Below are 27,111 nucleotides of genomic sequence, written 5' to 3' on the forward strand. Positions count from 1 at the left end.
TCACAGAATATTGAGTATAGTTCTTGGTGGTATAGAGTGAAAGTGAAAATCACCCAGTTGTGTCCGACTCTTGGTGGACTATACAGTCCATGGAATTCTCCAGGCCAGAATACTGGAGTGGGTAGCTTTTCCCTTCTCCAGGGGATCTTCCCAACCCAGGAATCGAACTGGGGTCTCCTGCATTGCGGGCAGTTCTTTACCAACTGAGCTATGAGGGAACCCCAGTGCTATAGAGTAGTACCTTGTTTATGTGCTCTCTATATAAAAGCTTGTATCTGCCAACCCAGCCTCCCACTGCATCCCTCTTTCAAGCCCCCTTGGCAACCACCAGTCTGTTCTGTGTCTGTGATTCTGTTTCTGTTTCATAGATAGGCTCATTTGTGTTGTATTTTAGATTCCACATCTAACGTGTTGAGCTAGGGACAGAACCTAGGTTCCTTGCACTGTCTTCAGATTCTTAACCACTGAACCACCAGCGAGCGGGTCCACTACTGGCTTTTTCATCTTTGCTTTAATATATAGAAAATCCTTCTTACTCGGCTACTTATGATTTACAACATTTTGCTAGTTTATGTCTGTGGGTAAACTTATAGTATTTTTCTTTTCTCTCTGTCTGGTTCCTCTAGAAATCAGAGACCCTTTGGTCCTAAGCAACTTTATCAGGGGAATAGGAAAGACTATCTCTTGGCATGTGCAGGAATTTAAATATTCATAAACCTGGAAAAGAGACAAATTTACCCAATCCATAAATATCACAGGAAGAATTTCAAGGCAGGCCATTGGCATGGCTATTCTGGCCTTTAGAGGCATTTTAAAAGTTCGGTCTGAGATTCCTATTAAGTTCCAGTGCGATCAATTTGAAAGAGTTTATATGGGCAGTTACACTCATGTGAATAATTTGGTCATGTTTATTGAAAACAGACCTATTTTAAGTGAATCAGTCTAATTTTGCTATATTTCATAGAAATAAAGAGAATCTAGAGAAGAAAATTACATTTCAATATTAAACTCTTGTGGATCATGAAGTTTTGTATGTACTGAGGCTTTGTATTTATTATCTCTGTCCAGGATGGCTCCTTGTTGCTGTTACATTATTATAAAGTTTAACTGAATTAGTAAAAGAATATTCTAAGCTTGTTTCTAAGTCTGATCACAGTGATTTTCTTTGGATAAAGACCAAATGTCTTGTGACCTGCAGCTAGGAGATTATGTACACTGGAAAAGATATCATTTAACAAACTATCTCCAAGCTAAGTAAAAGGACCTTATAGGTACTCTTGACTAGCACATGTGCAACAAAACTGAAGGGAATTGACTCTTAATTCCATATTTCCCATTTAAGAAGGGCGTCCACATAGGATTATCTATAGAAAAGACTGTTAACCCCAAAGGATACCCACACCAGATGAAACGGAGACAACAGCAGTAGAAGACAGCTGACATAAGTCTGGACCAGGACTGTAAGAATTAGCCAACCAGTTCAGTTGCTCTGTTTACTGAATGTTTGTCTTCCTGTCATCATGGAAAGTTATTTTACTTCTAAGCATACTTACACCCCAATGTTCAGGATGAAAAGAAAATTCTGTAGTGAAGTTGTCACAGAGTATAACTATTCATGACATGTATCACTGTTTATTTTAAGTCTATTGCTAAAAGCACATGTATGTTATGTGACAATTAAGTGCAAGTGATAAATGCATAGCCTGCAAAGCATTTCCCCATTAATATGCCTCTGAGTTTGTTAATGATATCTGATTAGTTTTCCCCCAACATGGAGAACTAGGGGAAAAAAAGAGGCCTAGCATCGAGGTGCATGAATGGACCCAGAGGAGGCAACTTGGCCACTTTGGCAATGTTGGGAAACTATTTTGATTATCAGTGATGTTTATGGAAAGATTTGCAATTAAAGGGGGGAAAATGATGGAAGAAAATTTCACATGTTGCGGTATGGGGAAATTGTTCTGACTTGTACATGATTAAATTTCAACTTCAGGCGAATCAGACCAGCCTTTTGTGGCCTATTAAACATGCTTTAGCCATTAAAAAATTACATTTAAAAAATTGAAATGAAATAATTTCATTTCATGATTCAGACATCCCAAGTGGAACTACATGGCTATTATGAATGTGTGTTCAGACACGTTTCTAAGTTACTGAAAACCTGAATTCTCTAAACTTGATCATACTTCACAACACCATCAACCGTCTTCTAAACCATATGTACTAGCAGCTGCCAACTGCACCCATATGGTCTCAATGTCCTCTTTTTAAGTATGAAAACTCCTACTTTAAAAATAGTAGTAGCAAATGAGACAGCTCAAGCTATATAGCCACTGAGCAAAAGGCTACTTGGTTACTAAATATATAAGTAAAAAGTAAACACTCCAAAACTTAATTTCCTGATTGCCATCTAAAATACCACTCTTTTAAAAAATATTTCGAAGGTGTTATTTAAACGTTTTCTTCATTGTGATACATCTAATAATTTTGAATGTTTCTCCATGTGCTACAACAAAGCAATCAAAGATAGAGGTAATGTTTTCTGAATGAGAAGTATTGATGCTAAGCTTGAAACTTAGGATTCTTTTCAGCTCTGTCCCTTCCCCAAATTAGGCAGGACTATGCCCCCAGGTCAGTAGGAAGTAACCAGAGCGGTTTATCAACCCATTCTCTCAAAAAGTTGGGGAAAATTGAAACAAAGGGAACTAAAATTGAGTTTCCTTACCAAGTTTATGATTAACCTCTCAATCTAAAACTTTGTTCCCTTTCTTGTTCTCTGTCATCAAGACTGAGGAATCTAAAGCTTTATTTCCTTTTCTGTTCTCAGTCCTCAAGACTGAGGAGTATCAAAGAAAAAGGGAGGTTAAACAAGCCTCTGTGTCCTTGAAATAAAATGCTGACTAAAGAAAGTGCTGCACTGAATAGGCCAGTAAATTTGGAAAACTCAGCAGTGGCTACAGGATTGGAAAAGGTCAGTTTTCATTCCAATCCCAAAGAAAGGCAATGCCAAAGGATGTTCAAGCTACTGCACAATTGCATTCATATCACATGCTAGTAAAGTAATGCTCAAAATTCTCCAAGCCAGGCTTCAGCAATACGTGAACTGTGAACTTCCAGATGTTCAAACTGGTATTAGGAAAGGCAGAGGAACCAGAGATCAAATTGCCAACATCCGCTGGATCATCGAAAAACCAAAAGAGTTCCAGAAAAACATCTATTTCTACTTTATTGACTATGCCAAAACCTTTGACTGTGTGGATCACATAAACTGTGGCAAATTCTGAAAGAGATGGGAATACCAGACTACCTGACCTGCCTCTTGAGAAATCTGTATGCAGATCAGGAAGCAACAATTAGAACTGGACATGGAACAATAGACTGGTTCCAAATAGGAAAAGGAGTATGTCAAGGCTGTATATTGTCACCCTGCTTATTTAACTTATATGCAGAGTACATCATGAGAAACGCTGGACTGGAAGAAACACAAGCTGGAATCAAGATTGCCGGGAGAAATATTAATAACCTCAGAAATGCAGATGACACCACCCTTATAGCAGAAAGTGAAGAGGAGCTAAAAAGCCTCTTGATGAAAGTGAAAGAGGAGAGTGAAAAAGTTGGTTTAAAGCTCAACATTCAGAAAACGAAGATCATGGCATCCGGTCCCATCACTTCATGGGAAATAGATAGAGAAACAGTGGAAACAGTGTCAGACTTTATTTTTTTGGACTCCAAAATCACTGCAGATGGTGACTGCAGCCATGAAATTAAAAGACGCTTACTCCTTGGAAGGAAAGTTATGACCAACCTAGATAGCATATTCAAAAGCAGAGACATTACTTTGCCAAAAAAGATCTGTCTAGTCAAGGCTATGGTTTTTCCTGTGGTCATGTATGGATGTGAGAGTTGGACTGTGAAGAAAGCTGAGCGCCGAAGAATTGATGCTTTTGAACTGTGGTGTTGGAGAAGACTCTTGAGAGTCCCTTGGACTGCAAGGAGATCCAACCAGTCCATTCTGAAGGAGATCAGCCCTGGGATTTCTTTGGAAGGAATGATGCTAAAGCTGAAACTCCAGTACTTTGGCTACCTCATGTGAAAGAGTTGACTCATTGGAAAAGACTCTGATGCTGGGAGGGATTGGGGGCAGCAGGAAAAGGGGACGACAGAGGATGAGATGGCTGGATGGCATCACTGACTCAATGGACGTGAGTCTCAGTGAATTCCGGGAGTTGGTGATGGACAGGGAGGCCTGGCGTGCTGCGATTCATGGGGTCGCAAAGAGTCGGACATGACTGAGCAACTGACTGAACTGAACTGAACAGACAAAGGGGCATCCCAGATGGTGCTAGTGGTAAAGAACCCACCTGCCAATGCAGGAGACATAAGAAATATGGGTTCCATCCCTTAGTGCAATGGCAACCCACTCCAGTACTCTTATCTGGAGAATCCCCATGGACAGAGGAGGCTGGTGGGCTACAGTCCATAGGGTCGCAAAGAGTCAGACACAACTGAAGCAACTTAGCACACACAACAGGCAAGGAAAGAGGGCATTTGGTAGACATGTGAGAAATGAGATGGAAGGGAATGAATACCAGCATGCAGCAACCATGAATTAGAGCTCTCAGAGCAGATAGAGTTGGTGGGTGCATATGTGTACATGTGACGGTCTGCAGCTTAGATCTGAGGTACAAAGAAAGGATCATACTCACCGTCTTCATTCCTTCCTGAGTTCCCGCCTAGCAGTGAGCCAGCACCCAGTGCTTGTAGGTACTGTTTCAGGGAACTGTCACCGGCTGGTTAGCAGCCCTTGGCATCTGCTTTCGTGGGCTCAGTGGCCATGCTCTGGGCTCTATGGACAGGAACCACCCCCAGAGGCCCCTGTATTGAAGTAGGTTGTGGAGAGGAGGAAAGAGGCTGGGAGGAGATACAGTGCTCCCCCTTTGTTCATAGCCTCTCAAATCCTGCCCCCCAGTGTCTGCTTCCTGCTGAGCAGCTCCCTGAGGCAGAAGAACTACAGAGAGGGGCTGATCCCTTCCCTGTCACTGTTGCCTAGCCCTACCCAGGGAGGCCAGGTGGAGGGACTGTCTCCTGGTTTCACTGCCGAGAATCCAGCTCCCAAGTGGATGTTTTCTTGCAAAATGGCTGCGAGCTTCCTTGTTTCTAAGAACCAACAGCAGGAAGAGACAGCACTTTTTGTTAGATGTCATCATGCCTGGATGAGCTCAGCCATCTCGTGGCCGTGAGCAGCGCTGATCCGTGTGTGTTAGAAAGATGGTAGTGCCCTGGGTCCTGGATAAACTGCAGAGCTGTTGCTAATGTGCTCTCTGGGTATCTGGACTGTAAATTTCTTGCAATTTAGCCATTCAGAAATGCTTACTGTGGGACTCCTGGCAGTCCAGTGTTTAAGAGTCCACCCTCCCCATGCAGGAGGCACAGGTTCCATCCCTGGTGAGGGAACTAAGATCCCACATGTTGCAGACCATGGCCAAAAAATGCTTCTTGAGCACCTGCTGTGTGGGGCTACAGCAGTGGACAAAAGAGGGAACATTCCTCAGGAAGCTGTCATTACATTGAGAGAAACTGGACAACAACTACATATTAAATATATGTAACCCAGAAAGTAATAAGTAAATCTGGGAAGGGGGTCATTGACTTCTAAGGTGGGAGAAGAGGAGATTCAATTTTAATAAGATGGTTAGAGAACACCTCCTGAGAAAGCATTGCACGCGTGTAGAAATGAAGGAGGTGAGGGAGCAGGCTTCCCGGGCATGTGGGGGAGGGGCATCTTGGCAGAGGAAACAGCACGTGCAAGGGCGCTGAGGTGGAAAGGCACCTGGCGTGTTCAGAGGCACCCTGGGAGGCAGTTTAGCTGGAATGGAGTGAGCGAAGGAGAAACTAATAGATGAAGTCAGAGAGGGGAGGAGGGAGGTGGTGAACCGCCTTGCAGGCCAATGTAAGGACTTGGAGGAGGTGTGCCTGACCTGAAGTAACCCTTGAGGAATCCCTCCAGCTGCTGTATTGGAAAGAGACTGTGGTCTTGCTTGGTTTGGACCAAACTGGGGCCAGTGGGTAAAGCAAGAAGGGATTGAAGTCTTTGTATGTTGAAAGTGGAGTCAACAGATTCTGCAAAAAGATTGCAGGTCAGGTTCCAAAGAGTGGATTCAAGTGATACTCCAAGGTTTTGGTGGCTTCCATCGGAAGAATGGAGCTGCCATTTACCTCCAGGTGTGGATGACAGCGACAATAAAATTTGGAGAGAAGATCAGGAATTCTATTTGAAAAGCTTTTGAGAAAACCAGGTGGAGACATTGAGCAGAGTGTTGGGTGTGAGCCTAGATTTGAGGGAGCTGGGCAGGCTGGAGATGTACATTTGGGCCTCTTCAGAGTGGATATGACATTTTCAGCCATGAGAGAGAATAGAGCCATCAAAGGTGTGACTGTAGATTGGGAGGAGAGGGGTTCAAGGACCATGGCCTGGTGCGTGCCAGGAAAGAAGCCAGAAGATTGAGCAGAAACCAGCAGCGGGAACTGACAAGGGGCTGCCTGAGAAACGAGGGAAAAGCCAGGAGACCGGGATCCTGCACACACAGAGGAAGAGTATCAAGAAGAGGGAGCAACAATGGTTTCAAATGTGCTGAGCTGTCAGGTCCAGTGCAGCCTGAGATCTGACCATTGGATTTAGCCACAGGAAGGTCACCGATGACCCTGACGAAATCACTGGGGGCTAGGGGAGAGCAGGTTCTAGAAACTGGGGTGAAGTGGAGTTGGATGCAAATAAGGACAGCTCTTTTGAGTATTGCAAAGAGCTGTGCAGAAATGAATCAGTAATTAGATGAACTACCCTGGTGGTCCAGTGGCTGAGACTATTTGCTCCCAATGCAGGAGGCCCAGGTTTGATCCCTGGCGAGTGAACTAGATTATGTATGCCACAACTTACAGATCCTGCAATGAAGATCCCATGTGCCACAACTGTGAATCCGCACAGTGGAATAAATAAAATATTTTTAAAAAGAAATGCATCAGTAAATAGAATTGAAAGTGGAATCAAGGGAGACTTTGCTTGCTAACTTGTTTCTTTACTTATTTGTTTCAGATCAAATAAGAGCTTTGTGTGTATACTGATGGGAATAATCTGGCAGACAGAAAAAAACTGGTGATACTGGAGACGATGACTAGAATGATGCCCTCGTGCTGATGAGAGAGGATGTGATCCCGGGCAGCGTGGACGAGATGGGCTTGGATGGAGAATCCATCCGCATGGCAGGAGGGAGGCAGGTAGAAGGGCCAGAGAAGGGTGGATGGGAAGGGAGGTGGGATATGTAAACAGTCTCTTCTGAGCCTTCTGTCTTCTTGCTGACGTGGGGAACAAGGTCATCAGCTAAGACTGAGGATGATGGAGGTGGTGCTGGAGGTTCAGGAAAAAGGCAGAAAGTGTGACATAATGTCTAAGACGGGGAAAGCCATTGATGGGCATGAGGGACCCTGTGCATGTGGCTATCAGTAATTTAGGGGGGTCCCAGTCAGTTCCATTGTGTGGTTTCCTCCAGCCACGTTCAACTTCACAGTGCCGGTGGGGATTCGGATCTGATCAGGACTGGGTTTGTGCCAGGTGGACACAACCAGATCAGAAAAGAGTGAAGGCGTTGAGGATGTGTGTACGGGAGGGACTGTGACGATGGCCCCTGGACTCTAAGATGGAAGTAAGGGCACGAGGAGGCTGAGGGTCAGGAGAAACTGACACGTCAGTGGTTACACTGGGGTCAAAGCACCACTGGAGCTGAGACGCTCGAGGAGTGAGAAGGAAAGGTGGGTGGGGCGCGAGGGGCTGGGGTGTCGGGACCCGAGAACCCCTGGAGCTGAGATGCTCGAGGAGTGAGGAGTAAAGGTGGATGGGGCGCGAGGGGCTGGGGTGTCAGGACCCGAGACAGAAAGGACACAGATGTCGATGATGGTAAAATCCCGGGATTAGGGAGGATCAATGGAGTGAGTGGCTAAGGATGGGGCAAGACAGGCCCATCAGAGGACAGGAATTCCAGGAACCCTGGATGAAGGAGCTAGAGGAAGCCTGTGCTTTTGGTAGAAGATAAATATGGCTTCAGAGCCCTTCCATCTCAGTACACACTGGCTTTTACAATGTGACTTTATTTCTTCCCCTGAAAAGGCAGATTGTATTTCCTGACTGCCTTGTCTGTGGCTTGGCTCTGTGACTTGCTGTGAGTGATAGACTGCAGCATAGGTGATCCTCTGTGGCCTCAGAGACTTTTCCTAGAGATGCGTTATAGGTTCTTCTCATGCCTGAGACCGTCCGTCATGCATAAAGCCAGTCTGGCCGACTGGAAGACGAGAGCCACGTGGAAAACTGAGGCACTCCAGTCAGCAAGCAGCGCCCACCATCAGACGTGGGAGTGAGGCTACGTGGGAACATCCGCCTAGCTCACAGAATCATAGAACAATCTCCTTGTGATTTTAAGCCCCAAAGTTTTGAGATTGTTTATTAGGCTGTCAAAAAAGAGATGCATGTGAAAAGTGAAATCAAGGATTATTACAAGAGAGCATTAGAGAGTAGTACCCAACCTGAGCTAACATCCAAGGTTTCTTTTCAGAAAATTATAGTTTCTATTTATTTATTTATTGGCTGTGCTGGGTCTCCATTGCTGCTCGGGCTTTCCCTTGTGGCAAGTGGGGGCTGCTCTCTTGTTGCGGTGCCTGGGCTTCTCATTGCGACGACCTTGCTCATTCCAGAGCACAGGCTCCAGGGCTTGTGGGCTCAGTAGCTGGGGTTCCCAGGGTCTAGAGCACAGGATCAGTAGTCGTAGCACACAGGCTTAGTTACTGCGTGGCATATGGGATCCTCCTGGACCATGGATTGAACTCATGTCCCCTGCACTGGCAGGCAGATCCCTATCCACTGAGCCACCAGGGAAGCCCAGAAAATTATGGTTTCTATTCTTTTTCATTGTTGAGCTATTTTGAGTGGTGCCTTGCTGTTTATTGTCCAGATGTCCAACCTATACGATAAAGTGTGAATAAGGGAAACTCTACCACCACCACCACCACCCCCCCGACAAAATCTTAAAGCTCTCTGAGCTCCACCACCTGCCTGTCACGAATGACTTCCTGCTATAGAGAGTGGAAGGCTTCATGGAGGAAGCGTCTCTTTGGTGATCCGGGCGGGATGAGAGAGATGTGCATGGACGACAGCGCCCTCTTTGACTTTGCAACCTGACCCACACAAGGGGGCAGCTGAGCAGAGCAGAGGGACTACTGGACCTTTGCCTGTGGTTTGTCAGGTTGGGGGTTGTAGAATTCTGGCTGGAGGGCCAAGAGAGCCTATGGCATGAGAAAGGGTGGCGGAAAGAGAGCCTGGGGAAGGAAATTAAACAAAGAGGAATGGAGTGGGAGGGTGGGGGAAGAGATAGGGTGATGGGGAGGTGGCAGAGGGCTACTGCCTAGGAGCCACTTGTACACCCCAAAGGCCCTTCTGTCCATCTGTGGGACGCTCACCCATTGGGCTTTGGTGTCTGAATGTGACCTGGGACCAGAAGCAACTTCCTTGGCCCTGGAGAGAGAGAGTGTGTCCCAGGATTAGGCAACAGAGAGCGCTCCAAGGTCAGGACGCTGCATCCCCTCTCTTGGAAATTAACCTGCTGGTGCAGCTTTTGAATCTGAAAGGTGCGCCTCATTGACAGACAGGATCCCTGCAGCCCAGGAGCCTGGCCTCACCCTTCTTGGTTACACAGAGCATAAGCTTTCTAGGATATTGACATTGCGACAGGAAAGAGAAGCAAAGAGAGGACTGGGTCAGAATCAATTGTCATGGATGAGATGCAAAAAGGAAATCTGTAAGATCAAAGAGAAGGGGCCAGACAGCCGACAGCCATCCAACAGACCTGTACTCTCTCCAGGTGGGAGGCTCTTCATCATAGAGCCGCTCCCTGGGGCTTGTGAGGCAGACTGGGGAGCAGAGAGGGGCGGTGAGCAGTTGCTGGCACAGGCACATAGGGGTGGCAAAGAGAAATGACCCCCTGCCCTTCTAGGGCTAGTAGAGCCAGATTGTTTTGAAGACCCAGAACCCAGATTTTCTGTTTAAATCCTTCCATTTGCAATCTTTAAAAAAAAAAGAAGAGGAAGACTACTTACTGAGGGCAAGAACTCGATTGCTTCAGAAGCTCCAGAAACATTCACTGCCACCCACCTCACCCTGCTCAACTCCACCCAGCCCCACCACCCAATCCCCTTAAAGCAGAGTCGCCTGAGGAGAAGTACAGCTGAGTGAGCAGGAAAAAACCTTAGAGTGAACTTGGCATTCAGGAACTGGACACCCAGCAGTACAAGAAAGAAGATCTTTGTCCCCTTCTTGTTGTTCTGAAAGCCTGAGACCCGGAGTTCTATCTCCATCATCACACAGGAAACTGACAGCTTCCGACTCACTCAGGACCTTGACCTTGAATTCTTAAAGCATCTAAAAGCTTCAGAAACAGACACTTCGTGGACACAGTCCCCTGAAGCCAGAGTAAGTAGAACTTGTCTCTTCGGTCTTGTCAGTTATTTTTGAAGGCACCGTTGTTTGCATGTGGCCAGATTGGACTGTAGTTCTCCTGTTGCAGGACATGACTTGTTTATCAGTCCGTCTCCACAGAGATGGGGAGTTCTTTGAGAGCCAGTCAGATGCCTAAGTAACCCACCAATGCATGAAAGGCAGTGCTTTGTATAGCAATACTGAGGGTGGATGGATTTATATGAGTGCTCAGATGTAAAATAGGGTGTTGTTTTTGTTTTGAGCTGATTCTTGTTCTTTCTAAAAACAGTATACTTTCTTGTATGATTGCTTGTTGATGACTGATTAAAAAGTCAGCCCACTATTAACATACTTTCTGGCGAAAGCTATTCAAGACACTGACAATTGCCAAATTTCCCCATGTACTCAAAGACCAAACACGGTATAAGAGGAAATTGCAGCAAAAGGATAATACTAATTAGTAAAAGCTTTGCAGATGCAAAGATGATCTGATACTGAGACAATTTCTTAAGAGGCTAGACTCAAGGAGCCCCAGAATCAGGACTGTAGACTGTCTTTGAAGAAAGTAAGATCTCACCCACCAGAAGGTAGGCAGCTGGCCAGGTGACCTCCTTGTGGGGGTGGGGGGGTGCAGGGGAGGGCAAGGGGCATCCATTCTGTTCTAAAGAAGAGGAAGGTCAGAATTTTGTTCTGAAGAGAAGCGACACGGGGGCTACTTGGAGGCATCTACTTCAGCCTTTCCTCCAGTAGGTCTGGAGGGTCCCAGACTTTCAGGATTAGAAATCCCCAGAAGTTTGCACAGCCGACCACCAGGCTCTGTGCCCCTCACTGACCCTTAAGTCCCCACTCTGCCTCCAGGACAACTCTAGGCTATTCAGACTGAAGGGCATGGATGCACTGGTAAGTGTTTGTCAGCTAATTCTCCTGAGAAACGTGCCCTGATTCCTAGTGATGGCCGATTCCCATATGTAAATATTCCCATTCTGGTTGACTTTGAGTCACCAGCATGCTGGATGCAGAACAGCTGCACATGACTGGCTCTTATGAACCAGTAGAAGCCAGCTCCTGCACCCCACCAGGCCTGGGCATCTTCCACCACCACAGACAGCCCTTTGTCTGTCCAGAGGCTTCACCAACTCCCAGGATAAAGGGTGCTGGCGCTGGACCACTGGGGCAACGGCCTGGGGCAGACGTTAGTAGCAGGCTGCAGACGGACTGGCACGTGACATGGCAACATGCTCCTTGGGTCTCGCCTCCAGGGCCTCACCCCAGGCCATCTCCCTTTAGGGACAACATGCCCAGGAGCTGTTTCTGGTGCCCAGCAAGTGGGGAATAGTGAACTGGCTTGAAGGTGGGAGTGGGTGTGAAGTGACTCTGTTCAGATGGCCCCTGACAGTGCTGACGCAGTTTGCCTCCACCTTTGCCAACATTCCCCAGAAACTGGGCTCACGGGCTCAGCCTCGCACCCCTTGCTGTCTGTGCTGCCCCTGCTAACACAGTAAGTCTGAGAACCCACCCAGAAGTGCTGACTGCCACGTGAAGTTGTCGGCACTGGCAGGGGCAGCAGAAATCAGAAATTGCCAGCACAGCTTGTTTAGTGAGTGGCAGCCTGAGTTTCTCCAGAAAGAGGCTTGACTAGCTGTATGCAAGTTCAGAGATGGAGGAGAGAGCCCTAAGGATGGATTGGATGGGAAATGACCGCCCCCCAGCCTGGGGGCCCAGCAGCACCTCACCCCCTGTGCCTTAATCCCCGAATGCCACTGCAGAAATGTGAATTTTGTGAGCAGGAAGCATTCATTAAGCTCTGTGGAAAGAGGAGCAATGGAGTCTGAAGATTTTAGATGGAAATTATGCTACAGGTACCACTCACTTTACTGATCGATGTTTAGGTCAAATCAGTTAGATTGATGGCAGCATTTTGGAAAGTTCACAGTGCAGTGCAGATGGAAAGGACTGTCAATGTCCATCACTCTCAAGCAGAATTCATTTTCCAGATTAACTACAGGGAGACTTATAGGGAGTGGGGTGCATCCTGGTGGCACCAGGCCTCAGAGCAGGGCATCTGCAGGGAAGGAGGTCCCCTCGTATTTACTGAGAACCTGATAATTTCCAGGGGAAGGCTCAGACGTTGCCTTACATTAGCCCTGCAAGGTAAGGGTACTTTCCCACATTACAGATGAGGAAGCGAGGCTCAGGGAGGTAGGTTAACTTATATGAAGTCATAGAGATGGTAGGTTACACAAAAACCTGTGCTCCCTTTGGGGAGGAGTCTTCAATAAGTGATTGGAAAGGATGGAAGGGAGTGCTGAAAAGCAGGGGCTGGAGATGTTCTACAAAGGCAGGCTACCTAGTAGTTTTAGTTTTGTTTTGAGGCAACCCTGGTTAGAAAATATCTAAAGATTTTTTTTTTTAGGAGAATTCCGCCCTGTGTCTGGTCACTGTGTGCCACTTCCTGCCTTGAGGCTGTTCTGAGCCTTTCTTTCCCCAGGGCCCCCTCTCCTTACCATCTCACCCCACTCCTCCCAGACTGTTACTGACTCCTCCTCACGGCTGTCTCAGGGGGTCTTCAGAGAGCCTGGGTGACCACAGAGGGCCGTGTGGCGTAAGTCAGGCCGGCAGATGGGCTGGCCTCCCAGGATCTCACTATGGCGGCACTGTTAGTGTTTGCTGTAGGGTCATTTTTGCATCGCGATACATCCTCGGCCTGGCTACCTAATGGCAGTAGTGACCCCCGGTTTTTGTGACAACCGAAAAAACATTCACATTTACCTGTGCCCCCACGGCACTGTATCACCCCTGGCTGAGAATCTTTTTAGCCCCCAGAGCCAGAAAGATCTGTTAGTAAGTTTTGGACTTTCGTCCAGAACCGTTTTCCTTCCCAGCCTCCTCTGGGGACGCCACATTGCAGTCACTGCCCTGTGATTGGGGAGGAGAGCAGGGGGTTTCAGGAATGGGCCTGAGAGTGGCACGCACCAGGGTTTGAGCTCCAGCTCTTGTTCTCAGCAGCTTTGTGTCCTGACTGCTCCCATCTTATGTGCCTTCACCTCTAAAATGGGGAATGACCATGGTGCCCCCTCAAGGGCTGTTTATCACTGAGCCCAACGCCGAGTCCGTGGGAAGCCCTCGGAGAGCCTTGGTCGTGAACACGCGTGAGGCCTCCCTTGTCCTCCCCTGTCTGTGCTCTCCATCCTCTGGACGTCTCCTTCAGGGCACTCACTGCCAGAGCACTTGGGTTAGCGATGTGTGCACGCCCTGTTTGTTAGTGTGGTAGACTACAGGCTGCATGAGGGCAGAGGACCTGGGTCTCCCTGGCTCCACAGGGCATGGTACACAGTACGCACTAGTAAGCAGCTGTCCAGGGGTTAAGGACGTGTACTCACTGCCTTGTTTTTGTTGTCCAGAGCCCACTGCCTCTAACGGCAAATACATACGGAAACATTTCCCTTGACCCGTGGGAGAAGCCAGGATGGAAACTTCAACCACCGCAAAGGACTATGACATGACCACAGAATATGACTACGGGGACACGACCCCATGCCAGAAAGTACAGGAGAGGGCTTTTGGGGCCCAGCTGCTGCCCCCCTTGTACTCGGTGGTGTTTGTCATTGGCCTGATTGGCAACATCCTGGTGGTCCTGGTCCTCATGCAATACAAGAGGCTCAAAAGCATGACCAGCATCTACCTCCTCAACCTGGCCATTTCTGACCTCATCTTCCTCTTCACGCTGCCCTTCTGGATCGACTACAAGGTGAAGGATGACTGGATTTTCGGAGATGCCATGTGTAAGTTGCTCTCTGGGTTCTATTTCATGGGCTTGTACAGCGAGATCTTCTTCATCATCCTGCTGACCATCGACAGGTACCTGGCCATCGTCCATGCTGTGTTTGCTCTGCGGGCTCGGACTATCACGTTTGGTATCATCACCAGCATTGTCGTCTGGGTCCTGGCCATCTTGGCTTCTGTCCCCGGCTTGTACTTTTCCAAGACCCAGTGGGAGTTCACCCACCACACCTGCAGTATTCATTTTCCTCCTGAAAGCTTCACAAAGTGGAAGAAGTTCCAGGCTCTGAAACTGAACATCATGGGCCTGGTTTTGCCTCTGCTGGTGATGATTGTCTGCTACACAGGGATTATAAAGATTCTGCTCAGAAGACCAAATGAGAAGAAGGCCAAAGCCGTGCGTCTGATTTTTGTCATCATGATCATCTTCTTTCTCTTTTGGACGCCCTACAATCTGAGTGTGTTCGTTGCCGCTTTCCAGGATTCCCTGTTCACCCGTAAGTGTGAGCAGAGCAGACAGCTGGACCTGGCCATTCAAGTGACGGAAGTGATTGCCTACACTCACTGCTGCATCAACCCTGTGATCTATGTCTTTGTCGGCGAGAGGTTCCGCAAGTATCTGCGGCAGTTGTTCTACCGGCTGGTGGCTGTGCACCTGGCTAAGTGGTTCCCCTTCCTGTCCACAGAGAGGCTGGAGAGGGTCAGCTCCATGTCTCCTTCCACAGGCGAGCATGAACTCTCTGCTGGGTTCTGACTCAGGCCCCTGGAGGCGGATGCAGGACCCAGCAAGAGCGACCTGCCAGGCACGCTGGCTGGGGAGGAGGCAGCCTGGTCTCCCAGCAACTGTGTCACCTGATGTGGGATTCTAACCACACGGGGTTGAGGGGATTCCAAGCTGCTCAGGACAAAATCACTTCTGGCATTTGAATTTTCTCCATGAACTTCTCTTTTGTAGAAAGGAGATGAATACATGAAATGGGACATCACAGAAGACTGGGACAAAGGATGATAGAGAAGGGCTTAGTCCCAAACAGGAGTTCAGATTTGTGAACATTAACATTAATTAGTGAACCAGCCACTGAGCATCCACCGCCTTCAACACCGGTAACCTTGGAAACTGATTTCCATAGCTGCCTCTGCTCTGAGCTGAGAGCCAAGCAGGAGTCTGCTGCGGCCTCCTCCATCCACTCCACCCAACCCCCATGGCGCTTGGAAACCATGAGGAACCTCGAGCTCCTGATGGAAGAACTTGATACCTAGCATTAAATAGGATTGGGGAACTGCTGTTGGCAGTGGAGCTAAGAAAGCCCTTGGGTAGAATTTTTATAGCTACTGAACTGGAAGAATTCAGGCAGTGGGCTAGACACAGACAAAATGTATAAGATGCTGTACTTCTGTCTTTGTGAATATTTTTCAGAATCTCTCTTCCCTATCACTTGAGGGATGCAGCAGTAATTTCTGAGAGCTTTATTGCGGGAATTCTTATGAGGCGACAGGAGACAGGGTTGCTTTTCGTCCTCTGGACCTCCATCCAGGCCTTGTAGTTCATGGATCAGAGTTCTGGCTGCCACCTTAGACCCAGCACCAGAACAGTGACCTCGTGTGCAAGTGGACAGGGTTTGAGGCTGGCAGGGAGGGCAACGTCTACCAGGAGGGGTGGGGACTCTGTCGGTGTAGGAAGTCAAGGAGCCCTTAACTCAAAGAAATTCATTTACCCTAAAGGTCCTTAACGCCTCAGCTCTCGCCTGAAGTGAGACATGTCTTTATGCCCTTTTCCCTCAGTTGTACATTTCTCTAAAAAATAATTTTTCCAATAACATAAATCGTTTACTAGAAAAGCTTAAAAATACAAACAGAAAAAAGACAAACAAATGTCAAAATCATTCATAATCCCCTAGGCAGAAACAGCACTGTACATTCTTTGATATATCTTTTACTTTTATCTTCCCTGTGCCTATTTATGTTTATAAGCAAGATGACCTTTGACTGTGGTTACTCTTCTACTATTGTTGTCTTTAAGCAGCAGCATGTTGGGATCACTTTCCCAGGCAATAAATCATTTCTAAGCTTCGGCGTTGGGACCTGCGCTGAATTCTACCTCTGGAATGAACCCTAATTCATTTGCCAGTGTCCTCACGATTGTTTGTGCAAATCAATTCAGTCTGGCAACAGTGACCAAGGACCTGCTTTGTTTAAACCCAGCGCTCTGAGCCCCAGGAGACACGGGTGCAGAAGGGCCGTCTGCCCTCCCTAAGCTATTAGCACAGTGCAATGGACAGGTGCATGGACGTCAGCCCAGCCCCAGCGGGCAGGGGGACCTGCCTCCGAGCCCACGGGGCCAGCACAGCAAAGGTGGGGCAGGACCCCCTCAGTCAGAAAGCAGCCTAAGTGAACGGGGGTCCCACCTAACAACACAGTGACACCACTGAGCGGCCTCTTTCTGGTGGACGCTAGAGTTTGGGGGTCTTACCAAATCGCTCTTTCACTCAGGGACCTACTGTGTTTTCCTCTTTATGCAAAGAAGATGATGTCATGAAGGTGTAGGGAATTTGTGTGCGAGGAGGAAGCGGTCAGTTTGCACTGGGCTTATGCCTCCACACAGGAAACGTGGGCGAATACAGGCCTCAGGGGTAAGGTCAGGGTCAGCTCTCCACATGTAACCCTGCCAGCCTTTTCTGCAGTGTGCAGAGGAGGTTTAATGGAATTAAGAAACATTTGTTTACTACTTTGGTAAAATAACACTGAATCAAAGTATAATATTTGATCCACTACAGTATCACAATGAGAACTATTTCACAACATTCTCCAATTCAAGTTTTGAAATAATACTTATTTTTAAACTTATAACAATGGCAATCTATGTTCTTTGTAGAAAGCTGGAAACAAGCAAAAACCCCAAAGAAGAAAATGGAAGCACCTGTTATTCCGCTATTCAAATGCAGCCTCTTAGCATATTAGTAATTTAGTGCATCACCTTCCAGTATTGTTTCTAAATGCATGTGCGCACATGGGTGTGCACACACACACAACCAATCACACTTAACATTTGTTTTGTGTAAACTCAATGAAGTTTAACACATAGCAAGCTCGGTAACTGCTGGTTGAATGGATGACTGTTTCATTATAAAATAAGGATTAGAGTAGTATATACGCTATGAGGCTATTCTGAGGATTAAATGAAATACAGGAAGGAAAGTGGGGGTGACCTTTCTCCAGCTCCATCAGATGAGAGATCTGACTGCTCCTGCCAGACACCTCCTTGGTCACTCAGGACACCTCCAGCCCTTCCCAACAGGGAATGCCTGTCTCCCATTCCCTCCCCTCCCCACTCCTGTATGATCAGAGCCCCGCCTCATTATATTGTTGTTCTTAACTCTTGTCTCCATTTCATCCTAGACAGAAAGATACTTTTTTTTCTCCAGAACTCTTTGAGTTCAGTTCAGTTCAGTCGCTCAGTTGTGTCTGACTCCTTGTGACCCCATGAATCACAGCACGCCAGGCCTCCCTGTCCATCACCAACTCCCAGAGTTCACTCAGACTCACGTCCGTCAAGTCAGTGATGCCATCCAGCCATCTCATCCTCTGTTGTCCCCTTCTCCTCCTGCCCCCAATCCCTCCCAGCATCAGAGTAGAACTCTTTGAGAGCAAGTTGCAAATAGGATCCTCATCACCTGTTAGCATAATACTTTGAGATAATTTTATTTAGGCAAGGATGCACTCCCGCACAGTAAAATCTAGAGACTAACATAGGTGCGGCGTCACCATGTAATCCACAGCCCTGTTTCTGATTTTGTCCACTTTGCAAGCAATGTCCTTTAATGTCCCAGGATCTGGAACCACTTGTTCCGTGTAGTCACCTGGTCTTTCTAGTTTCCTTCATTCAAGAATCTGGGCCTTTTGTGACTTTATCACTTTGTAACACAAAAAACTACACTTTCACTTTTTTTTTTTTAACCTGACAGGTGGTTCCTTGTTTGGAATTTACTGATGTTCTCCCGTTGATTAGATTCACATTATTCAAAAAATCAGGACAATCACAGCAGTGATGCTGTGTTCTTCTCAATATCAGAAGGCATATGGTGCCAACTCGCCTCACGACTAAAGATGTTAAACTTCACGTTGTTTTATAAGGTGTTTACCAAATTCCCCCACTGTATTTTGTACATGGTAATTCATAAGTGATTATTATTAGCTGACACTCTAAATCTTTTCTATCCCACTCATGTGTGTATTTACATATATTATTGCTACCTCCTGGATTCCCTTTTTTCTCCAGTGGCATACCACCTAATATTGTGTTTCTTTTGATGCACAGATTGTCCCAGATCTATCTAGTGAGATTCCCTTTAAGTTGGATCTTCTATCCTTTCGCTGTCCCTCTCCCGCCCCCAGGGGTCTCAGTGCATTCACGAGAGTGCCATGGAACTCTTTCAGTTTTCAAGGGCTGTAAATTGATACCTGACATTTCTTGGACACCACAGGAACTACTAGTGTGAGGTAGTTGACAATTTCAATATGAGATTGTAGTACATGCCTTTCGAAGTTGTCATGTCTTTTGCAGAGCGGGGTTTCCAGTGGTTTGAGATAAGCAGTGAGAAAGAGGAAATGAGGATGGCAGTGCCCAGTGGGATTCCAAGGTTTGAGAAGCTGGGCCATGCCCAGCAGCTGCACATATCCCACTGGTACTGACTGTTTAAAAATAAAATCAGGGCACTCCCTGGTGGTCCAGTGGTTAGAACTTTGTGCTGTCACTGCCGAGGGCCTGGGTTCAATTCCTGGTCAGGGAACTAAGATACTACAAGCTGTGCAGGGTGCCCCCCCAAAAAAATCAAATATTATTTTTTTTTATTTATATGGATTGTCTTTTCAAGCATGCTTCAGTTGTTTGGATCTAACCACATAAGAAGTGGAATTGTTGGGTATTTTGGTCCAGGACACTGAGAACAAAAAGTATGAAGATAATAAGGGCATGATGAACTGAGAAAGCTTGGGAACCTTTGGAGGCAGGGGTTTGTTTGGGAACTGGAGTGTATACAGCTGTGGGAGCTAGTCGGTGAGTCTGTGCAGGCTGTTGCCTCCGCATCCAAGGTTGAGTCATCACTGCAGAGGAGGGCTCCAGGGGGCACCACCAGACCCCATAGGACACACTGGGACCTGCAGGGCAACCTGCACTTTCAGCCTGGTGATGCCTCGGTGCCCCAGGACGCAGGAGCAGTGGACTCTGGGTGCAGACACTCCCCTACACCATCAGCGGAGCCTGTAAGCCAGCACGCCGGCCCCTGCTATCACCTTCAGAGCACAGCACTGTGCCTGTTGCTTCACTCTTGAAACTCACACGGCAGTCGTCTCCTGCAGGCGCTCACCTGGACCCTGCAGGGGATTCTGGGCATGGCCTTTCAGCGTGACTCTGAGGATGCCATACAAAGCACCACCTTGGGGGTTTATTTTGTTCTGTACCTTCTTTCAGCGCTCTCCAGCATTTCAAATGAGCACACCGTAAGAATGACTATTCTTTGTGAAAAGAATTGATGAAGGAAAAGAGAGAGGGAAGAGCAGAGAGAAGAGCAGGGAAAGAGACAGAGGAAAGAAAAGGAGTGATGCCCCTTCCGAGAACATCCAGCATCAGCATTCCTGAGCAGGAGGTAGTGCTGGGCGGGCATGGAGGCTGGAGCGGGAGCCATGAGAAAATGCTGAGTTTGAGTTTTCTGTTCAGGAGGGGCCCCGTGCACACAGTGAGCACAGTTTTAAAACACAGGTATATAAATACCGGAAGATGCCAGGTAAGGGCTTCACCATGTCCCTGAGCCTTGCTTTTCATATTAAGCAAAAAGAGTAGCTTATAATAGTTATAAGTTATAAAGACTTGGGCTGAAGCTCTGTGGGGTAGTGGTAATTGCTCGGAACCTTCTTGGTACCACACTCTTAGTCCCCAGTGTCCCCTGTCCCTCTCATCTCTCACCCTCCCCAGCCTCCCAGGTCTCTGCCCCTTCCTACTTTGTAACAATGTGCATTACTTGCTTGCTGCTAAGTCGCTTCAGTTGTGTCCGACTCTGTGTGACCCCATAGACGGCAGCCCACCAGGCTCCCCTGTCCCTGGGGTTCTCCAGGCAAGAACACTGGAGTGGGTTGCCATTTCCTTCTCCAATGCATGAAAGGGAAAAGTGAAAGTGAAGTCGCTCAGTCGTGTCCGACTCTTCTCGACCCCATGGACTGCAGCCTACCAGGCTCCTCCGTCCATGGGATTTTCCAGGCAAGAGTACTGGAGTGGGGTGCCATTGCCTTCTCTGAACAATGTGCATAGAGCTGCATAATTGCACAGAGCTCCAAACAGGGATTTAGTAACTACTATATGAAGAGTATCTACCCCAGGGACCCCCTCATTTTATTTTCACTTCTTAAAAGCTTTTCCTCAGAAGGAAGATTGCGTGCATTTTCTTTGAAATAGTGTCACACCCCAGTTATTTCCTCACATTACTCAGAAGCCCAGATGCCTTCAGGAAGCTGACACATTGTGGCCATTCACAATTGACATCACCTCAGTGCCTGTGAAGACCAATATTTGACTCTACCGCATTTGCTTAATTGGATACTTGGTTCCTAAGAGGGAGGAAAAGAGAAGTCAACCCCATAATTTAAATGTTGAATGTGTGTCTTTGCAAAATTGCAGAAGTTCAAGCAGCTTTGTACTTCCGTTTGGTCAAAACTGAGTTTTCTTTACCTTTTTCAGGAAGTAAGGTGGGGACTTGTCCTGAAGGTGAATATGATGGGCATTATTAAATACGGCCACAGGGAGGTTGCTGCCAAAGTTGTGCTCATTGTGAGACAGAAGTAACACTCTCTGGAGGGCCAGCATTCTTTTATAGCAGGGAAGAAAACAGACTGCTGCTTCCTGCTTTGAGGGACATCTTTTATATACTGAAAAAAACAGGAAGCAAACAAAACTCCTCCGATGGCCCTGGTATTGATTAAATAGGTTCAGTAATGTGCTGCAGCCAACTTGTAGCAGTTCATGAGAGCCAGTTGTGAGATCTGTCCCCACTCCATGATACTATGTAACATTGGTAACCTGAAATTGGAAATGTTTGGATTATATACACCCGGGGGGAATTCGTAAGTGCTACTTATTAGGGCTCTTGGGTTTTTTGGTTTTTTTTTTTTTGGTTTGTTTGTTTTTGTTTCTTTTTAGAGACAGTTGTTAAGCATTTATCAGGATCTTGCTATTTAAAATATGTTCATGAAATGGAATAAGTTCCTGTCAACATTAATGTTATAGAAAACTATTTCATAATAAGACAATTGTGTTTGCAAAAATATGAACTTAGACCCTCACCTCACACTGTATGCAAAATCTAAGTCATACACTTAAATATAAGAGAGAAAATAAGTAAACTTTTAGAAGAAAACACAAAAAATCTTTAGACTTTGATCTAGGCAAAAGATTTCCTATGTACAATACCAAAAACATAGTTCATAAATGGGAAAAAAAAATGGATAAAATGGACCTCTTTAAAAATCAGAACTTTCGCACTTCAAAAGACAACATTAAGAACATGTAAAGATGGATTTCCCTAGCGTTTCAGTGGTTGGGGCTCCAAGCTTCCACTGCGGAAGCATGGATTCGATCCCTGGTTTGAGAACTAGGATTTTGTGTACCGCATGGCACAGCCAAAAAACAAAAACAAAAGAACACCTGTACGACAGGAAATAGACTGACAGACTAGGAGGAAATGTTTGCAAAACACGTATCGGATGCAGCGTGTAACCAGAATTTACACAGAACTCATACAACTCAATAATAAGAAAACAATGGAAACAGCAAAAGAGACACCGATGTACAGATCAGTCTTATGGACTCTGTGGGAGAGGGAGAGGGTGGGGAGATTTGGGAGAATAGCATTGAAACATGTATAATATCATGTATGAAACGAGTCGCCAGTCCAGGTTCGATGCACGATACTGGATGCTTGGGGCTGGTGCACTGGGACGACCCAGAGAGAGGGTAGGGGAGGGAGGAGGGAGGAGGGTTCAGGATGGGGAACGCGGGTATACCTGTGGCAGATTCATTTCGATATTTGGCAAAACTAAAACAATATTGTAAAGTTTAAAAATAAAATAAAATAAAATAAAAAAAAGAAAATGTCTACTATATTAAGTGGAAAAAAAAAAAAAAAAACAATGGACCCAAGCAAACAATAGGCAAAAGATGTGAACCGATATTCCACCAAGAACATTTATGAATGGCTAATAAAGTATGAAAAGATGCTCAACATCTTTAGTCAGTTCAGTTCAGTTCAGTTCAGTCGCTCAGTCGTGTCCAACTCTTTGCGACCCCATGAATTGCAGCACACCAGGCCTCCCTGTCTATCACCAACTCCTGGAGTTCACTCAAACTCACGTCTATGGAGTCGGTGATGCCATCCAGCCATCTCATCCTCTGTCGTCCCCTTCTCCTCCTGCCCCCAATCCCTCCCAGCATCAGAGTCTTTTCCAATGAGTCAACTCTTTGCATGAGGTGGCCAAAGTACTGGAGTTTCAGCTTTAGCGTCATTCCTTCCAAAGAAATCCCAGGACCAATCTCTTTTAGAATGGACTGGTTGGATCTCCTTGCAGTCCAAGGGACTCTCAAGAGTCTTCTCCAACACCACAGTTCAAAAGCATCAATTCTTCGGCGCTCAGCTTTCTTCACAGTCCAACTCTCACATCCATACATGACCACTGGACAAACCATAGCCTTGACTAGACCTTTGAACCTTTGAACCTTTGTTGGCAAAGTAATGTCTCTGCTTTTGAATATGCTATCTAGGTTGGTCATTACTGTCCTTCCAAGGAGTAAGTGTCTTTTAATTTCATGGCTGCAGTCACCATCTGCAGTGATTTTGGAGCCCCCAAAAAAATAAAGTCTGTCACTGTTTCCATTGTTTCCCCATCTATTTCCCATGAAGTGATGGGACCAGATGCCATGATCTTAGTTTTCTGAATGTTGAGCTTTAAGCCAACTTTTTAACTCTTTAGTCATTAAGTAAATGCAAATTGCAAATTAAATCCACAATGAGATACCAATTCACACCCATACCCACACAGCTCCCATCCTTCTTAGAACTGGTCATACAGTCAATTAGCAGTTTATCCTGTACACTTCTTTTCCCACCCAGACACTTGATCCCTAGATGTCCTCATGGCATAGATTATTTTTAACATTTAAAAATTTATTGACAACTATTGAGATAAATGTTTCAAAACTAGGATGAGAATTCACACTCATGACTTTCAGTTCCATGTTTGACCCTTTTGGAGGTTGAAAGATTCCTTGGAAGGTCATTTCCAATGTGTAATACTCTCTGCAATAAGCCAGCAGAAGGTCTTCCACCCCTATTGTGTTTTTCCACTGACTGAGAACTTGTTTTCTTCCATGCATTCAGAAAGAGAGGGTGCCCTTTGTCAGAGTCAGCCAGTATTTGACCAGCCTGAGATCAAGAGCTGGACCACAGATGTTGAGAACAGAAGAGCATCTGGAAAAAGACCAGGATCAACACTAAGGCCTTATCTCTAACCACTCACATCTAGAGGAGCTACCTGGTGTGAAGCGACTGCTGGGTTCTCCTATGTTAGTTGTTGGATGCTTTCCCACGCTGGTTCTTAACTTAACCCAGAGGTGATTTATCCAGAGTAGCCCTTTGTTTTCCCCCAGGTGTTGACTGGGGTGGGAGATGGGGAGCAGAGTCCATTTGTTACCTAAGCCCAGAGATAATCAGATCTTTGCTGTGAGTTTTCTAGCAAATGTTATCCAATTGCTTCTTATTGACCTAGTTGTAAGTTAAGACCTTGTCACTCATGGCCTGATCACAAGATGACTGTTTTCCCTGAAGTGCCATCTATCTCTGATCTTACCACCTGGTTCTTGAGCCTGACAAGTGTTTTAAGTATCAGAGCATGAATTTTCTTTCTTTCCTCTTAAATCTCATCTTGTTGGTTTGAGTTCAGTGACCCAATGTGTCAAGATCCATTTTACTCTTTATCTTTGCATTGATTTCCTAATTTGTATTCTCACCCTCAAAATTGGCAAACAGGAAATGCCACGTGGAACATGAATCTGCAAAATATTATAAAATAATCACTATAAGAGAACTAAAAATTTGACAGGCATTGTTGAGCTGTATTCACTTCCTCTCCCTTGAGGAAGCCAGAGATCAATGCTGTAGAGATCGAAGTAGCACAAAGTAAGTTCACTGGGCACAGTGGCATCGGAATGGTGGGTACAGGGCAGAGGGAGACGTGAATTCTGGCATGTGCTCACATGTGTGTACGTGGGTGTGCAAAGGGCAAAAAGCTGAGGCTTCTGTGAGACTTGGTGAGAAAGACAAAAGGAAGGAGGCCTAGGAGAGCAGCCCTAGTGCGTTTGGATGAGGACAAGGAACAGCGAACGCAAGATTCTCGGAGGTGTCTCGTCACGACTTCCACAGTGTTGATTTTGCTGTCTGTCTGCTCGGTTTCTCTATTTCGACGCGTGATGTTACTTGGAAATGCAGCTGCGCTTTTTCAGTTCCAAAGCAGTGGAGGGAGGAAGGGTGGGCAGCTTGGAGACAAGCTCAGACCCTTAGGCAGAGCCGCCCCTGTCGCACACAGGTGGGGTGTTTTCTCCTCCGAAGGGGAGGCAGCGGGATGGAACAGGAAGCAGGGGTCTCTGCACTCCTGACTGCAGGCTGCTGACAGTCACAGCGCCGAGCGGGTACCTCCAACACACGAGTCTTTATTCATTGTCATGTCTGTGCTCTACTACGCTGGTATATTAGGTTAGAATAACACCAAAAGAAGACCAAAGTATGATATAAAAATAAATATAAAGAGCAGTTCTGTTTTCTCCCCATGCCCCGGTGGAAGGTCTTATACTCCCTTGCCCACGTCTACCCCTCCAGGCATCTGCCTTTTTTTTAATGGGGAATTATGCGGCATGTGATTTATGTCTCAGTACAGCTGTTAGGTGAAAGAAAGGTAGAACACCAGCTGGCAGGAGATGGGGACATCTGGGAAGGCTTTATAACTCTAAGATGAGGTTCAAGGAAGAATTTGTCAGCTTGTGTGTGGGGTGGAGTGAAGGCTGTGCCAGGGCAGCTGATGCAAAGACCTGGAAGTGAGAGGGGGCTTTCCTCGATTCAGGAACTGAGAGTAGCCCACAGAGACAGGCGCAGGATGGGGCGGGGCGGGCGAGGAGGGCCCAGACCCCCAGAAGCCTTGTAAGTCAACCGAAGCTTAGCGAATGAGTGTTCAACCCGAGAGTGACGCGCCCAGGTTTGCATCTTAGAACCATCATCCTGGCTGCAGAAAGTATGGAAAAGGATAAGACAGGGACTCTCTTATCAGGAGGAGGTTGTCCTCAAGGCTTGAAATGGTGGGGACCCGGCACCGGGGAGGGGCACTGAGGACAGAGCCAAGTGGGCAGAGTGCGAGGGCAGGCCCCCAGGTGTCTGTCTTGAGCAGTTCACTCAAGGGCATTGCCACTTGCTGAGATTGTGAGCCCAACCTGGGCAGGGAGCCTGCTGATGAATTGAGTTCTAGGGTTACCACATGTGGCTACAAGACGCTCAGTGGGTACCTGGAGGCAGTGCTGCCAGAGATCGCCTAAATGCAGGCATTTAATAACTAAAAGATTTCAAACAAAACTCCAGCTTTCTGGCTTCTCTGCGAAACCTGACACTGGGAACTCTGGCCACTGTGGGTTTGTATTCACTCTTGTGCACAGCTCAGCAAACTAGTCTGAACTGGCGCCACACCCAGCCCTGGGCCTGTGTGACCCTAGACATAAGATTTCTTCGTTTTACATTTTTAGAAGGTTGTTCAGTTCAGTTCAGGTGCTCAGTCGTGTCCAACTCTTTGTGACCCCATGGACTGAACCACGCCAGGCTTCCCTGTCCATCACCAACTCCCGGACCTTGCTCAAACTCGTGTCCATCCAGTCGGTGATGCCATCCAACCATCTCATCCTCTATCGTCCCCTTCTCCTCCTGCCTTCGATCATTCCCAGCATCAGGGTCTTTTCCAAGGAGTCAGTTCTTTGTATCAGGTGGCCAAAGTATTGGAGTTTCAGCTTCAACATCAGTCCTTCCAATGAATATTCAGGACTGAAGAATGTATGGCAAAGATCTTGGCCCACAGAGTCTACAGTATTTGCTCTCTGGCCCTTAAAAAAATGTTTTTTGCCGACCCTGCTCCTGGCAGGTGTCTGCTGGAGCTGAGTTGCTGCTGCCACCTTTCCACTGGTGCAAGGCCCCTGGTTGCTTCACTCCCCAGGCCCTGCTCTTGCTCAGCCCGACTCACTCGTGTACAGTTTCTCCTTGGCTCCCCGCCAGGTCTTGGGGTCCTGAGAATGTGTGACAAGAGGAAAGGGCAAGAAACCAAGGTAAGGACAACCTTTAAGAGACAAGCAAAGAAAAGGCTGAAAGGAACAGAGAGGTAGGAGAGAAGCTAAGATAGGGATGTTTTCCAGGTCAGGAAATAGAGCTTTTCAAGAAATATGTGTGGTCAGGTTCTCTGGTGCAGCTGAGCAGCCTGGCAGGGGGAAGCCTTTAGAACACCCAGTAGATTTAACAAGTGACAGCGAGGTGATGAGCTTTAGGGGAGTGGGGAGTGCAGATGCCAGATTTGAGTGGTTGAGGAGCAGCTGGCTTCCAGGTCAGCTATGGAGGGAGGGAGAGACTGGGCAGCCACTGGCAGGACTTTATCAAGACTTGATCAAATGGGAAAGGCTTGAGCTACAGAGAGGGAGAGATGGAAGGTGGGGGCAAAGCTGATGGAGTCATGTCTGCGGAGGGAGTCAGGAT

General features: G+C 46.9%; 1 protein-coding gene across 1 annotated transcript; it reads left to right on the forward strand.

Moving 5' to 3' along the window:
- The first annotated feature begins 10,191 nt into the window (after positions 1 to 10,191).
- Positions 10,192 to 16,367, forward strand: CCR1 (C-C motif chemokine receptor 1). The gene is made up of 2 exons (XM_005900891.3): positions 10,192 to 10,510; positions 13,918 to 16,367. Exon 2 carries the CDS (start codon positions 13,983 to 13,985, stop codon positions 15,048 to 15,050), a length of 1,068 nt encoding a protein of 355 aa, XP_005900953.2. The 5' UTR covers positions 10,192 to 10,510; positions 13,918 to 13,982; the 3' UTR covers positions 15,051 to 16,367.
- Positions 16,368 to 27,111: the final 10,744 nt, after the last annotated feature.

Source organism: Bos mutus, chromosome 22 (assembly GCF_027580195.1).
Source record: "Bos mutus isolate GX-2022 chromosome 22, NWIPB_WYAK_1.1, whole genome shotgun sequence".
Classification (NCBI taxonomy): Eukaryota; Metazoa; Chordata; class Mammalia; order Artiodactyla; family Bovidae; genus Bos; species Bos mutus.